This window comes from Lepidochelys olivacea, assembly GCF_965140295.1.
Source record: "Lepidochelys olivacea isolate rLepOli2 genome assembly, chromosome: 24".
In the NCBI taxonomy this organism is placed as follows: domain Eukaryota; kingdom Metazoa; phylum Chordata; order Testudines; family Cheloniidae; genus Lepidochelys; species Lepidochelys olivacea.
Genome location: NC_140434.1, coordinates 7,595,828 through 7,610,238, shown reverse-complemented (window position 1 = coordinate 7,610,238; position 14,411 = coordinate 7,595,828). Strand labels below are relative to the sequence as shown.

Below are 14,411 nucleotides of genomic sequence, written 5' to 3'. Positions count from 1 at the left end.
CAGCATTGAATTGCTCCCTCAAGGCATATCTAATCCTTACAGCCCTGTGCTGGACCCCTCTAATAGCCCTGGTCTCTGGCTGTTCAAATTCAGCCTACAGGCATTCAACCTCAGCAGCCCATGCTTGAGTGAAGCTGTCACCCTTCCCTTCACAAACTTTATGGAGGGTACAGCATGCGGATATAACCGTTTGGATGTTGTCATCAGCCAGGTTCAGCTTCCCACACAGACAGCGCCAGCGGCCCTTTAAATGGCCAAAAGCACACTCAACAGTCATTCTGCGCTGACTCAGCCTGTTGATGAACCTCTCCTTGGTGCTGTCAAGGCTCCCTGTGTATAGTTTCATGAGCCATGGCATTAAAGCGTATGCGGGTTCTCCAAGGATCACAATGTATGTTTCAATTTCCCCTACGGCGATCTTCTGGTCCGGGAAGAAAGTCTCGGCTTGCAGCTTCCTGAGCAGGCCTGTGTTCCGAAAGATGCGTGCATCATGCACCTTTTCAGACCAGCCTGCGTTAATGTCTGAAACACCCATGGTAATCCACAAGCACCTGGAGAAACATCGAGAAATACCCCTTCTGATCTAGGTACTCGGAGGCTAGGTGGTCTGTTGCAAGAATTGGAATGTGCGTGCCATCTATCACCCCTCCGCAGTTAGGGAAACCCATTTGCTCAAAGCCATCCGCAATGTCATGCACATTGCCCAGAATCACAGTTCTTCTGAGAAGGATGCGATTAATGGCCCTGCACACTTGCATCACCGTGATTCTAATGGTAGACTTGCCCACACCAAACTAGTTAGCGACCAATCAGTAGCTGTCTGGAGTAGCCAGTTTCCAGATTGCAATCGCCACCCGCTTCTCCACTGGCAGGACAGCTCTCAATCTCATGTCCTTGTGCCGCAGGGTGGGGGCGAGCTCATCCCACAGTCCCATAAAAGTGGCTTTTCTCATCCAAAAGTTCTGCAGCCACTGCTCGTCAACCCAGACTTGCCTGACGATGTGATCCCACCACTCATTGCTTGTTTCCCGAGCCCAAACGCGGCTTTCCACGGTGGTGAGCATGTCCGTGATTGCCACAAGCAGTCTCTTGTTGCATGTGTTATGCATGTCAACATCATCGTCAGACTCCTCACTGTCATTTTGTCGTTTAAGGAGTAACTCGAGTGCAATTTGTGACGTGCTGGTGAGACCCATCAGTATATTCCTCACAAGTTCAGGATCCATTCTCGCAGACCGAAAGGGAAGACAGAGTGCAAAAACTGTTGAAAGATGGGACCAAATATGGATGGAAGCACAGAGATTGCTGGGCAAGTGAAGCGATGCATCGTGGGGCATTGGGACAGGACCCAGGATGCCCCGTGACCCCTTCCCACAAGCCTCAGCACCAGAATGGGAAGAGGTGCTCTGTGGGATAGCTGCCCATAATGCACCGCTGCAAGTGCCGCAAATGTGGCCACGCCACGGCGCTTGCAGCTGACAGTGTGAACACATGGCAGCGCTTTCCCTGCTGCGGTCTCTGAGGGCTGGGTTTAACTCCCGGCGCTCTACATCTGCAAGTGTAGCCATGCCCTTAGTTGTGCCATGAATGCAGGGTACTGGACTAGATGACCTCTCGAGGTACCTTCCAATCCTACACTTCTATGATTCTATCATGTAGTGGCTGTGTGATGGGTTGCCCCCTGCCTCCGGGATGCCACCTGATGTACTGGGGTACCACTGAGCTTGCCTGTTCCACCAGCCTGGCCTCCCTTACGCTGTCCTACTGAGCCAGGCCCTCAAGCCTCCTCCAGCATCCACACAGGCAGGGACACACCCAATTGCAGAAGGACACAGACACTGAAATCAGCTCTGCATGGGAAGACTCAGCTAGGGAATTGCCCAGCACTCAAGTGCACACCCCCGCTGGGGTGTAAACCCAAAATGGTACTGTCTGGCGCTGTACAGAGAACTATACAGCGTAAGCTCATTGAAATTCGCTCCCTCCCTCAATGTGGAGAAAGATATTCACAGCTTTTTGCTCCCCAGAGAAAACAAAAAGTTTATTAACTACAAAAGAGAGATTTCAAGTGATTATAAGGGGTAGCAAACAGATCAAAGCAGATTACCTAGCAAATGAAACAAACACACAAGCTAAGCTTAATATACTAAATAAACTGGTTATCATAGAACCATAGAATATCAGGGTTAGAAGGGACCTCAGGAGGTCGTCTACTCCAACCCCCTGCTCAAAGCAGGACCAATCCCCAACTAAATCATCCCATCCAGGGCTTTGTCAAGCCTGACCTTAAAAACTTCTAAGGAAGGAGATTCCACCACCTCCCTAGATAACGCATTCCAGTGTTTCACCACCCTCCTAATGAAAAAGTTTTTCCTAATATCCAACCTAAACCTCCCCCACTGCAACTTGAGACCATTACTCCTCGTTCTGTCATCAGCTACCACTGAGAACAGTCTAGATCCCTCCTCTTTGGAACCCCCTTTCAGGTAGTTGAAAGCAGCTATCAAATCCCCCCTCATTCTTCTCTTCCGCAGACTAAACAATCCCAGTTCCCTCAGCCTCTCCTCATAAGTCATGTGTTCCAGTCCCCTAATCATTTTTGTTGCCCTCCGCTGGACTCTTTCCAATTTTTCCACATCCTTCTTGTAGTGTGGGGCCCAAAACTGGACACAGTACTCCAGAGGAGGCCTCACCAGTGTCGAATAGAGGGGAACGATCACGTCCCTCAATCTGCTGGCAATGCCCCTACCTATACATCCCTAAATGCCATTGGCCGCCTTGGCAACAAGGGCACACTGTTGACTCATATCCAGCTTCTCGTCCACTGTAACCCCTAGGTCCTTTTCTGCAGAAACTAGCAACTATAACTAGCAATTTCTCACCCTAAATGTTGTGTTAGGCAGATTGCAGAGGTTCTTGAAGGCAAGCTGCTCTTGCTTGCAGCTTGGAACTCCAGGTATCTCTTTCACAGGCCAGACACTTTCCCCCACTTTGTCTTTGTTTCTTAGATGTTTTCAGCAGTTATCCTGGGCTGGGATTCAGTGATGAATGAACACTGATTAAGTCACTCGCCTGCATTAAGTAGGCTTTATATAGGGTTGGAATCCTTTGTTTTCCAGAGTGGTTCCACCCCTCCCCCCGCCCGCCATATACACACACATTCAGTGGAAAAATACTGGTATTCTACTATGGATGCCGTGATCACATGACCCTGCAGCCATAACCCAAAGTCTATTTGCAGTATCCACAGGAAGGCTTTCCAGGAAGGTGGGAGATCTGCATCTTCAAAGACCTATTGTCTTTCCTAATGGCCCATCTAGAGTGATTGCATTCTGTCTGGTGGGCGTTCCCCGGGTGTAAACCCACTTGTAATTGATCATAGACTATCAGGGTTGGAAGGGACCTCAGAAGGTCATCTAGTCCACCCCCGTGCTCAAAGCTGGACCAATCCCCAATTTTTGCCCCAGATCCCTAAATGGCCCCCTCAAGGATAACTTCAGATGCAGAAATGATACAGGCCTGCAAATGGGATAATCATATTCAGCAAATCATAACCTTTCCAGTGGTATCTCACATGTCTTATCTTGTACAACCTATATTGTAGTTATGCTATAATATTATAACAATATTTCATGGACTATCAGGGTTGGAAGGGACCTCAGGAGGTCATCTAGTCCAACCCCCTGCTCAAAGCAGGACCAATCCCCCAATTTTTGTCCCAGATCCCTAAATGGTCCCCTCAAGGATTGAGCTCACAACCCCGGCTTTAGCAGGCCAATGCTCAGACCACTAAGCTATCCCTCCCCCCATATTCTAGGAAGAATAGGGGGCATACCTCATAGGCTGCATGAGCCCAGCTGGCAGGAGGTAGAGATAATTAGGCCTGGTAAGCTGAACCTGGTGTCTGTTTTATGCTCCGTTCCTCTTTCTGTTTGGGTGTGGAACAGCTGTGTTTATTTTTGCACTTTGTGTGAGATGTGGGTGGGGAGGGAGAGAAGTTTTAGCAGAAGCAGAAATAGATGCCCAATACACCGGCTCCGAACCGAGCTCAGACGCTGGTTGCCCAGAGGTCTGTTGTCGCTGTTTGCTGGTTTTACTGTAACCTGCATTTCCTGCTAAGCAATGGCCGACTCAGCCCTCTGCTGCTTATTTTGTGCCTTGCACGCTCACGTTCCCAGGATTGCCAACTCCAAGCATTTAAAAATCATGAGTAGGCCCCCACCCCCACATAATGGTTGCCTTGATTATTTTTTTTAACAATACCACATGTTTTGGGCTCTTTTAAAACTTGCTTTCCTGTTTTTGAATCATTAAGGGGCCATGCCGTCAAGCTTTTCTCTGCAACCCCAAAGTGCTGGAAACTGGTTCTTTTTGGTTTGTTAAATGAAAGCTGGGAGTCTCGTGGGATCCCGTGACTCCAGAAGCTGGGGCTTAAAAGCACCAAATAGCGTGAGACCTGTGATAAAAACCATGAGAGTTGGTGCCACTGTGTCTGCACACGTTCCTGCAGCATGAGGCTGTAACGAGGCCACAGGCTGAAGTGGATGCTGCCCTGTCTTGATGCAAAGACTCGTCCTTTGGGGGCGAACTCCAGGAGAGGCAGCTTGATCTCTTCCCAAGCGCAGTATGGAAGCCAGAGGTCCTAGTGAAATACTTTAAATTCATAGCTACAGCAACATCACCATGGATGAAACTGGAACTCCATGTCTGCAAAACCCCAGCCGCCACATCTGTCTCACATACTTCCTCTTAGGGCTTGTCTACGTTACCACTGGAGTTGATACGAGTTACGCTGCTCAGGGGTCTGAAACCCCCCCTTAAAGTGGTGTCTGCCCCACGGGAGACGCCGTCCAGCCGACATAGCTCCCGCCTCTCGTTGAGGGGGAGTAATTACGTCCACCTCTCCCAGGCGCCCTACGCTGGTGCCGCTGCAGCGGTGCCAATTTAGCGCGGCAGTGAAGACAAGCCCTGAGAGACTTGCGGGGCCCAGCAGAGGGTGCTACATCACACGATCTATCTGTAAACCCAGAGCCCATTTTTTCAACTCCTGAAACTTCCGCAGAACTTTCATGGGCGATCTTACACCATTTCCAGCTGTCTTAGAACAGGGTGAGCTTTATGTCACGGTTGAGGTGCATACTGGGAGGGGCCCGGTACATGCTGGGAAAGGCGCGTCCCCGAGCCTGGGTCCCGCCACCCGGGGACATCCCGCCAATGAAGCGTTAAAGGGCAGGAACAGCCACCGCCCGGCCCGGGGGGTCCGTCCGTCCAGGCTGCTTCCCTGGCGCCCATCACCGCAGCGTCTGGGCCCCTCCGAGGCCTCGTCCCCACCCCTGTGGGGGGCTGGGCCGTTCTCCCCACTGCACAGAGGGGCCCGGGCGGCTCAGTGACCAGCCTGGGTCCCACGGGGAGTCTGTGGGGCTGCAGGGACTCAGACCCGGGTCTCCCCAGTGCCCGACTGGTGCCCAAACCAGGGCCAGGGGTCCCCGCCCAGGGTTTCCCCCCGCACCCCACACACACACTTCCTGGTGTTTGTTCTAAGCCTGCCGCCCATTCCTGTCATTTCCCGACCCCTAGTCCTTGTGTTTCGAGGAGTAAATAACAGGAGCCTCCAGCGGCTCCTTCTCCAGCTCTGGGCTCCGGTCAATAAACTCAGCCTGGTTGTCTCTGTAAGGCCTGGCCGTGCTGGGGCCGAGTGGGGCGCTGGCTGGGGGGTCACTGCTCAGCTTGGGGGGTCCTAGTCCATGGGGGCAGCGGAGCTGGGTACTCGGCCAGTGGGCAGCGCCAGGGGCTGGGCACCCCAGGGGGATCCTGGGCGATTGGGGGGCGCCGATCGCTGACCTGTCGAGGGCTGAGCGGGGAGGGGGGTTGTGCTGTCCATGGAGGGGGACTCGGGGGTCTGACGCCCAGCAAGGCCAGACAAGGCTCCTCACAGCGGGGCAGGAGGTCACGGGGGGCCTCCCAGCCTGGCACCCCAGGGGTGCAGTGGGAGCAGAGAGAGAGCAAAGGCCCCACATGTGGCCTCCGTGGACCCTGTGATTATGGCCCCGCAGCTGGGCCGTGCCCTCTGCACCCCGTTGTGTTATAACCTGGTCCCGGGCAGGGTACCCCCGGGTAGGGTTCCCAGGTGTCCGGCTTTCGACCAGACAGTAAAAGCCCGGTCGGCGGCGCTGCGGGGCTAAGGCAGGTTCCCTGCCTGCCTTGGCTCCGTGCGGCTCCTAGGTGCAGGGGCGGCCATAGGGGCTCCGCGAACTGCCCCCTCTCCGAGCGCTGGCTCCACACTCCAAGGTGGTGGGGCTTGCGGGTGGGGGCAGAGCTCGGAGCCGCCCCTGGAATTGTGCCGCCCCAAACACGTGCTTGTTTGCTGGTGCCGAGAGCCGGTCCTGTCCTGGCCGCGCTGACGCCTAGGGGGCTGCAGGAACACGCCGGGCTCTTCCCAGGCGCCGGCTGAGGTCAGGTCTGCCCGGAGACCACAACCCGAACCCCCTCCCACACCCCAAGCCCTGCCCAGCCCGGTGACAGTGGGGCAGAGCGAGCGACGGAGGGAGGGGGGATGGAGTGAGTGGGGTGGGGCCGGGGAAAGGGTGTGGTTTTGTGCAATTAAAAAGTTGGCAACCCACACCCAGGCCAGGCCAAATCGAACGCTCGGTGGGTGGCGTGTGGGTGTGTATGGTGTGGGTGTGGGGAGTGTTTGTGGGCGTAGGTGTGGGTGTGTGCAGGGGTGTGGGTGTGTATCGTGGGGGTGTCTATGGGTGTGTGTATGGGGTGTCTGGGTGGGTGGTGTGTGTATGGGGGTGTGGGTTGGGGTGTATGGTGTGTATCGTGGGGGTGTCTATGTGTGTGTGGGTGTGTGTGTGTGTGGGTGGGTGGACACACGTGGGCCCACAGGCGGGGCGGGATCAGGCTGCTCAGCCCAGCTCTGTGTCTGTCTGTGCCCAGTGGCCTCACACTCTGTCCTGTTCCCCCCCAGCCCCGGCCCATCCTGCTGGGGGGGGGCTTTGGCTTCCCGTCAGTCTGGGCTCTGCCCCCCCCGCAGGGGTCTCCCTGTGCCCCCCACTCCCTAACGGGGGGTTTGTTTCCCACTTCCCACGGGTGACTTCCAGGGATGAGCCCCCCGCCCTCCACACAACCTCCACTGGGAGGCAATATCTGGGGGGAACAGGGGGAGTAGGATTCCTGGAGGCTGGGGGGCCCTGCCCACTTTCATGCACCAGTCCCCCAGGGGCCGATTTCTGTGCTGTGTGACACCCCCACACACACACACACATCTCCCAGGGCCAGGCCCCTGTCGAAGGAGCAGCGGGGGCTCGGATTGCTGCACCCCCCCGCCCCCGTGTCTGGGTGGGGGCAGAGGGAGGGGCGGGTGAGTCCCTCCCCCTGGCAGTGGAGACAGGCAAGGCTGGGAGGGGCAAGGGAGGTGCTTTGTGTCAGCTCCACTCCCTCCCACTTCCCCCGTCTCTTCTCTTTGCCCCCAGCTGGGAACCAGGCGTCTCTGCTGTCCCGACAGGTCCCGGCGGGTCCCGCAGCAGCGAAGGGCGATGGGGCGAATCCCCCACAGACCAGGCGGCCCTTGGACAGGGATTCTCCTGGCAGGTCAGAGAGGGAGAACGTGGGACCCAGGTGTCCGGGGCAAAAAAGGCTGCAATAAGAACCAGTGTCAATGAAAGCGGGGGGGCTGTGGGTCGGGACTCAGGGGCACCGGCAGAGCTGGGCTAGGGGCACCCCATGGCTGGAGTAGCCGGAGGGGGGCTCTGACGCTTCCTTTCCCAGGCTGGGTCCAACCCCACCCTCCCCCGAGGCTGTGCCCCAAAGCCGCGGGGACACGCACAGAAGCCCCGTTGTGTCCCGCAGTGGGGATCAGCTGTTTGCTTGTGTCTCTCTGTGCTAGAGAACTGGGGGACACAGGCAGAGACCCAGGGACCAGGCAGCCCGTGGGGGGGCGGGGGGATAAGGGAGAAGACCCTTCCCCCCCCGCCCCCGGGTTCCTTCCTCCAAAGCAAAGGGGAAGTGAGCGGAGGAGGCTGGGAGGGGAAATCTGAGGCCGGAGGGGCCCCGTGGGACTGCCCTGCCTGTGGGTCCGGACTTCAGGGTCCCGGCCCAGAGACGCCTCCCCTGCGTCGAGGCAGGTCTGGCTGCAGCAAAAGGCGGCGGGGCGGCACCTGGAGAGGGGTCCCTTGCAGCTGAGAGGGTGGAGCCGGGGTGTGGGGACCCAGGTGTCCCGGACACCAAGGGCTGTAATAGGGGACAGTGCAAATGCAAACGGAGGGGCTGCAGGTCGGGAGTGAGGGGCACCAGTTGGTATCTGTCTCTCTGGTCTCCCCCCTGCAGCCTCCATCCTGGGCTCCTGCCTCCAGCCGGTGCAGGCCCAGACCCCGGTGACCATCGTCCTCACCCCACCAAGCCCCGCGGTGGGAGGGGGCGTCCGCCTGGCCCCGCAGAATCCGCCACAGGACTTCGTGCTCTGCAGCTGGTTCCGATCAGCGACCGTCACGGATGGAAACAGCCAGATCCTCACCTACTACCCACAAACACCCCCCGTCCAGACCAAGGACTGGGCCCACACGGGGCGGGAGACAGCGGGGCCGGGCTGCGCCCTGCACATCGCAGGGTTAACGCTCAAGGACACCGGGAGCTACACGGTGCTGATTCAGAGCCCGACTAGCCCTGCCCTCGCCACGGTGCATCTGCCCGTCTCTGGTAAGTGCCACCCCCGGACCCTGCCCCTTCCCCATCCCTGCCCCAGCGATGGGCTCCGGGCCTCTCCCCCGGGGATGAGCCTGGCTGGGTCATGGGGGGGACCTGTCCCCAAACACAGACCCTGCCCTGTATGTGGCATCCCACCCCCCCTGCCCCCAAGAGATGATGACCCCCCCCAATACACAGAGATGTGGGGCTCTGGGCCCCCAGACGCCCGCTCCCTGAGCTGGGAGCCAGGACTGAATATGGATGGGGAGTGACCCCCCCCCCAACAGCTGCTGCTGTCGCAGTTGGTACAATCTGTATTAACCCCATTGTGCCGGCTCCACAGACCTCCCCACGCAGACCCCACTCCCCTGCCCTGCCCGGATCGAACCCAGGAGTCCTGGCTCCCAGCCCCCCCTGCTCTAACCCACCAGCCCCCACTCCCCTCCCAGAGCTGGGGAGAGAACCCAGGAGTCCTGGATCTCAGAGCCCCACTCTTTCCCATGTTGCTGTGTAGCCCTACAATAAAGTCTCTCTACTGCCACCAGGGAGCTGGGTCTGAATCCTCCACAGGGCTGTGGGGCAGGAGCCCCGTAGAGCGAGGGCTCCCCTGGGGTCGGGGTGGATCCAACTGCTCCCCCCAGTGACGCTCTCTCTGTTCCCAGATGGAAGAACGTGCCGCAGACACAGGGATCCCAGTGCTGGCACCAATGCCCCAGTGCGGCACTAGGGACCCAGGCTGCAGGGAGCGGCGTGGGGGGATTGTTACTGACTGTGTGATCCAACCCTCCCCACATCTCTCCTCCAGACACCCCCCGTCCAGGTCTCTCTGCCGGGGCCGTTGCTGGGATCGTCATCGGGTCACTGGTGGGGGCGGCGCTGGTCGGAGTCGGGGCCTATTTCCTCTGTGAGTAACACCCGGCCGCCCTGGGAGAGCCAGGACTCCTGGGTTCTCTCCCAGCTCTGGGAGGGGACTTGGGTCTAGTAGTTAGACTGGTGGTTGGGGGGAGGAAGCCAGGACTCCTGGGTTCTCTCCCTGGCTCTGGGAGGGGAGTGGGGTCTCGTGGTTAGAGCAGGGGGGGCTGGGAGCCAGGACTCCAATTCCAGCATCTCTGATGATTCCTCCCAGACTCTCGCTGCCGGAACGAGACCCCCAAGGAGAACGGGGCACCCGTCCTGGTGTACGAAAACCTGCCCCTGACAGCCAGGCCAGGGCCAGTGGTGAGTGACAAGGCTCCAGTCCCGCCCCTTATTCCAGTCACGCCCCCTCCTGAGTCCCGACCCGCAGCCCCCAGCCAGTTTACCCTGTCCCCTTTGGGCGGGGGTGGGGGAGAGTTACACAAACCCTGGGTCCCACTGACTCTCCCAGGGTCCCTCCCCCCACCCCGAGCTTGGCTGGAGGGGTGGGGGGGTCTCTATGGTCCGGTGCTAAAGCCCCTCTTGCCTCTGTCTCCCCCGGCCCAGCCCGGGAGCCCCCCTGACCCCAGCCGCGCACCGGCCCCTTGCGCTGTATCCTCCCCCTGAGGAGGGTTCGGACCCAGTGGGGGGAGGGGGGAGGTGCCCCCCAGAAGCCCTATGGCTGAGAACAGGGCTGGTTAACACATCCCAGAGCAGGGGGGAGCAGAGTGAGCCAGAAGGGGACCAGCCGGGAGCCTCAGGGCTGAGGGGAGGCGCTATGGGGGGCCCAGCACTGGGAGGGGGAGGATGGGCCCCTGGTGTAGGAGGGGCTGTTGGGGCCCCATGGGGGGGGGAGGGGACTGGGCCCTCCCCTGGGGCGTCTCTGGCTGAATCGTCCCCGTTTCCCCCAGACGCTGCAGCCCCAACAGCAGGACGTGTACAAGGAGCTGAAGAAGTGATGCCCCCTCCTGCCCCTGGTGCATGCTGGGAGGGGCCCGGTGCATGCTGGGAAAGGCGCGTCCCCGAGCCTGGGTCCCGCCGCCCGGGGACGTCCCGCCAATGAAGCGTTAAAGGGCAGGAACAGCCACCGCCCGGCCCGGGGGGTCCGTCCGTCCAGGCTGCTTCCCTGGGGCCCATCACCGCAGCGTCTGGGCCCCTCCAAAGAAATCAGAAACTCGGTGCCTGTGAGTGGCTCTGGTGCCATTGTGCCCAGCACAGTATTTGGGAGCCCACCTCTGCCACCGGCTTGGTGACATGCCCTGTTTTCTGCCCGCCTGACCTGAGCCTGGCGCGCTGAGCTATGTCCCACCCCAGGCGGCGGGAGCTCCCCACTGCACAGAGGGGCCCGGGCAGCTCAGTGACCAGCCTGGGTCCCACGGGGAGTCTGTGGGGCTGCAGGGACTCAGACCCGGGTCTCCCCAGTGCCCCACTGGTGCCCAAACCAGGGCCAGGGGTCCCCGCCCAGGGCTTCCCCCCCACTCTGCCTCCAGTGCCCGGCCCTGTGTCTTCTCCTCCCTGGGGCAGTTCTCCCGTGCAGAGCTGTGAACAGCGATGCTGACCCGCCTGGCTGGGACCCGGGACCCCTGGCGGAGGGCACAGGGCGCCGAGGGGCTCATGGGACCCCCAGCTCTGACGTCTACAGACCAGCCCCCAAAGGGGCTTTTGGGGTCCCTGCCCAGAGCTGGCATCGCTGGGCACGGTGACCATGGCGAGCCGAGTGCCTGGGGTCACATCTGGGGCTGTGTGTCTGGCCTGGATCTCAGGGGCTGGTTCCAGCCGGGCAGCGGGAGGCGCCAGGCCCGTCCCTGGCAGACAGGAGGCACCGGGCTGTTCTCTCTGTGCCCGGCTCCGGGGGAGCTGGGTGGTGCCGAGCTTGCTAGGCGGCTGGTTCCACCCGGAGCCAGGCCCCAGCAGCGTCTGCCCCAGCTCCAGGGAAGCAGCCGGCAGGGAAAAGGGCCCAGTGCAGGGGGCAGGCGTTTCTGAGGACAGACGCTGGCTTGGTGGGAGCTATCGCGGGGTGCGGGTTGCACCCAGGGTCCTGCCCCGAGGGGAGGAGCTGCCAGCGGGTTTGTCTCCTGCAGAGAGCATTGGAGCCCGGGCGGCTGGGGGCCGGATGCTGGGGGGAGCTGAACCCGCAGGAGCTGCCAGAGGCGGGTTCGGGACATCGGGACGCTGGGAAATGCGTCCCCAGTTTGTTCTCTATGTTACCCATTGTCCCATTAACTCCATGAGAACATAAGAGCAGCCAGAGTGGGTCAGACCCAAGGTCCATCCAGCCCAGTGTCCTGTCTGCCAACAGTGGCCAGTGCCGGGTGCCCCAGAGGGAATGAACAGAACAGGGAATCGCCCAGTGATCATCCCCTGTCGCCCATTCCCAGCTCCTGGCAAACAGAGGCTAGGGACACCATCCCTGCCCATCTTAGCGAATAGCTATTGATGGACCAATCCTCCAGGAACTTATCGAGTTCTTTTTTGAACCCTGTTATAGTCTTGGCCTTCACAACATCCTCTGGCAGGGAGTTCCACAGGTTGACGGTGCGTTGTGAGAAGAAAGACTTCCTTGTGTTTGTTCTAAACCTGCTGCCCGTTACTGTCATTTCTCGATCCCTAGTTACGAGGAGTAAATAACAGGAGCCTCCAGCGGCTCCTTCTCCAGCTCTGGGCTCCGGTCAATAAACTCAGCCTGGTTGTTTCTGTAAGGCCTGGCCATGCTGGGGCCGAGTGGGGCGCTGGCTGGGGAGTCACAGTCACATACTGGTATGCATCCGATGAAGTGAGCTGTAGCTCATGAAAGCTTATGCTCAAATAAACTGGTTAGTCTCTAAGGTGCCACAAGTACTCCATTTCCCTTCCCACTCTCTCTTGCCTATTTAGACTGTAGGCTCTTTGGGGCTCCTGTCTTACTAGAAGCTTGTACAGCACCTAGCACAATGGGACGTTGATCTCAATTAGAGCCTCTATGTGCTACTGCAATACAAATAAAGTAGGTTTCAGAGTAGCAGCCGTGTTAGTCTGTATCCGCATCCGATGAAGTGAGCTGTAGCTCACGAAAGCTTATGCTCAAATAAATTGGTTAGTCTCTAAGGTGCCACAAGTACTCCTTTTCTTTTTGCGAACCCTTTAGCTCTCACCTTGCAGGGGGGAAGGGCCCAGGCCATCAGTTGCCAGAAAACAGGGTGTCAGCCATTCTCTGTGTCCAGACCCCTGCACACACCTGCCCTCTAGGGCTCTGCAGTAATCATACACCCTTACCCCACCACCTAGATACTTAAGAACTGCATAGGGGAAACTGAGGCACCCCCACACTATTCAGAGGAAACATTGAGAACAGTCCCACTTCGTCACATCTCTGCCCCCTTCGAGACCAAACTGAGTGGGGTCACTTTAGCCAGTGACCTGGGAAGTTCGAAGCCACCATGGATGCCCCAGCATCTCTCCCATTCCTTGGTAGGAGTTACACCAGGCCCTTCCAGTTTCACGCTCTCCCTTAGGTCGGGGGTGGTCGATAGCACTCGCAGGCCGCATGTGGGAAGGCTTATGTAGCCCATGCCCTTTGGCCACCCCCAAAACTCCAGGGGGTCAAACTGGGATTGGGTCTTCTCCCCAACAAGCTGGCCAAACACAGCCACTTGGTTATAGGACTGTTTAACTTTCTTAACAGCTTTCACTCCATCTGAGACCTTCTCAAAGCTATCCACACTGGATCTTTCAACAGGAAAGTCAGTGGATCCATTCACAACAGAAAATTTCTGGCTGTTAGGAACTGAAACTTTCTTGATTAAATCACTTTCACACCCTTCAGTTGCAGTAAACTGCTTGCAAAGACTCCATGAGGATTCCTTTCCCTAGGGGCTTTTCTATGCAACAATTCACCCCGCACAGAAATTCTGCTTTTACCCTCTTCACCGAGGGCTTGCTCTAGAGGAACACTTTCCTGAGCAACAACAGACTCTTTCTGGGTCTCCCTTACATCCAGAATTACCTCTGGCCCATCCGGCGGATTCCTGCACAATCCCCTTTCAGGCAAACTGACAGACTTCCTAGATAAAAGGTTAGAAGCCTTCTCCTTCCCTTTGCCACACAACAAGTTCAGGAATCTTTTCCTTCTTGCTACAGGTTTCCACACCCTCAGTAGGTAACACAATCACATCACCTTCATGCTCTCCTTGTGCCCTGGCTAGGATCTCACCCTGATTAGACAAAGTTGCTCCACCCTTTCCCAACAACACAGTAGCAACAGGCAAAATACAAGCACCAGAATTGTCTGGACTCTGAGATTTTACATAGACACTAACTGGTCTATGCGACCTCGTTACAGGGCCATCTCCCGAGCAGACACAAACTTAGGGCCCTTCCCTTCCTGGGCTTTAGCTGAATCCAGAACAAACTCTGAGACAACTGCACGACCCTCAACCATCACAGGCTGAAAGGCCCCTTCTTGTCTGCTCCACAGACAAAGAAGAGCCGGACACCCTTTCTCCTTTCCCAGACTCACAGACTCATTCCCCTTGTCCCAGCGCACAGGGCTGGTCACAGACAACTGCTTAAAAACCGGGATAGCTCCCACCACAGGCAAGTCAACACCCCTGACAGACACACTGTCACAAATCTCCACCCAGGTAACAGGTAAGGTCCAGGGACACTCATCTTCCACTCTCCTCGCCTTCCCACCCTGCTGACTAGACACAGCCATCAGCTCACAAGGCTGCCTAGGCTCATCCAGACTTTCCTTAGCAAGCACCTTGCCACTCCCAACAGATCCCCTGCCCTGCCTGTGTCTCCCCCCACTCAGCTGGGGTCTCAGCTCCCACCGTGCTCAGCGCTACCCTTGC

General features: G+C 58.1%; 1 protein-coding gene across 1 annotated transcript; it reads left to right on the top strand.

Moving 5' to 3' along the window:
* The first annotated feature begins 7,399 nt into the window (after window positions 1-7,399).
* On the top strand, window positions 7,400-12,645 carry LOC311512619 (cell adhesion molecule CEACAM3-like). Its single transcript, XM_084613938.1, has 4 exons — window positions 7,400-7,593; window positions 8,329-8,697; window positions 9,812-9,903; window positions 10,491-12,645. Exons 1-4 carry the CDS (start codon window positions 7,539-7,541, stop codon window positions 10,536-10,538), a joined length of 564 nt encoding a protein of 187 aa, XP_084470064.1. The 5' UTR covers window positions 7,400-7,538; the 3' UTR covers window positions 10,539-12,645.
* The last annotated feature ends 1,766 nt before the right edge of the window (window positions 12,646-14,411 follow it).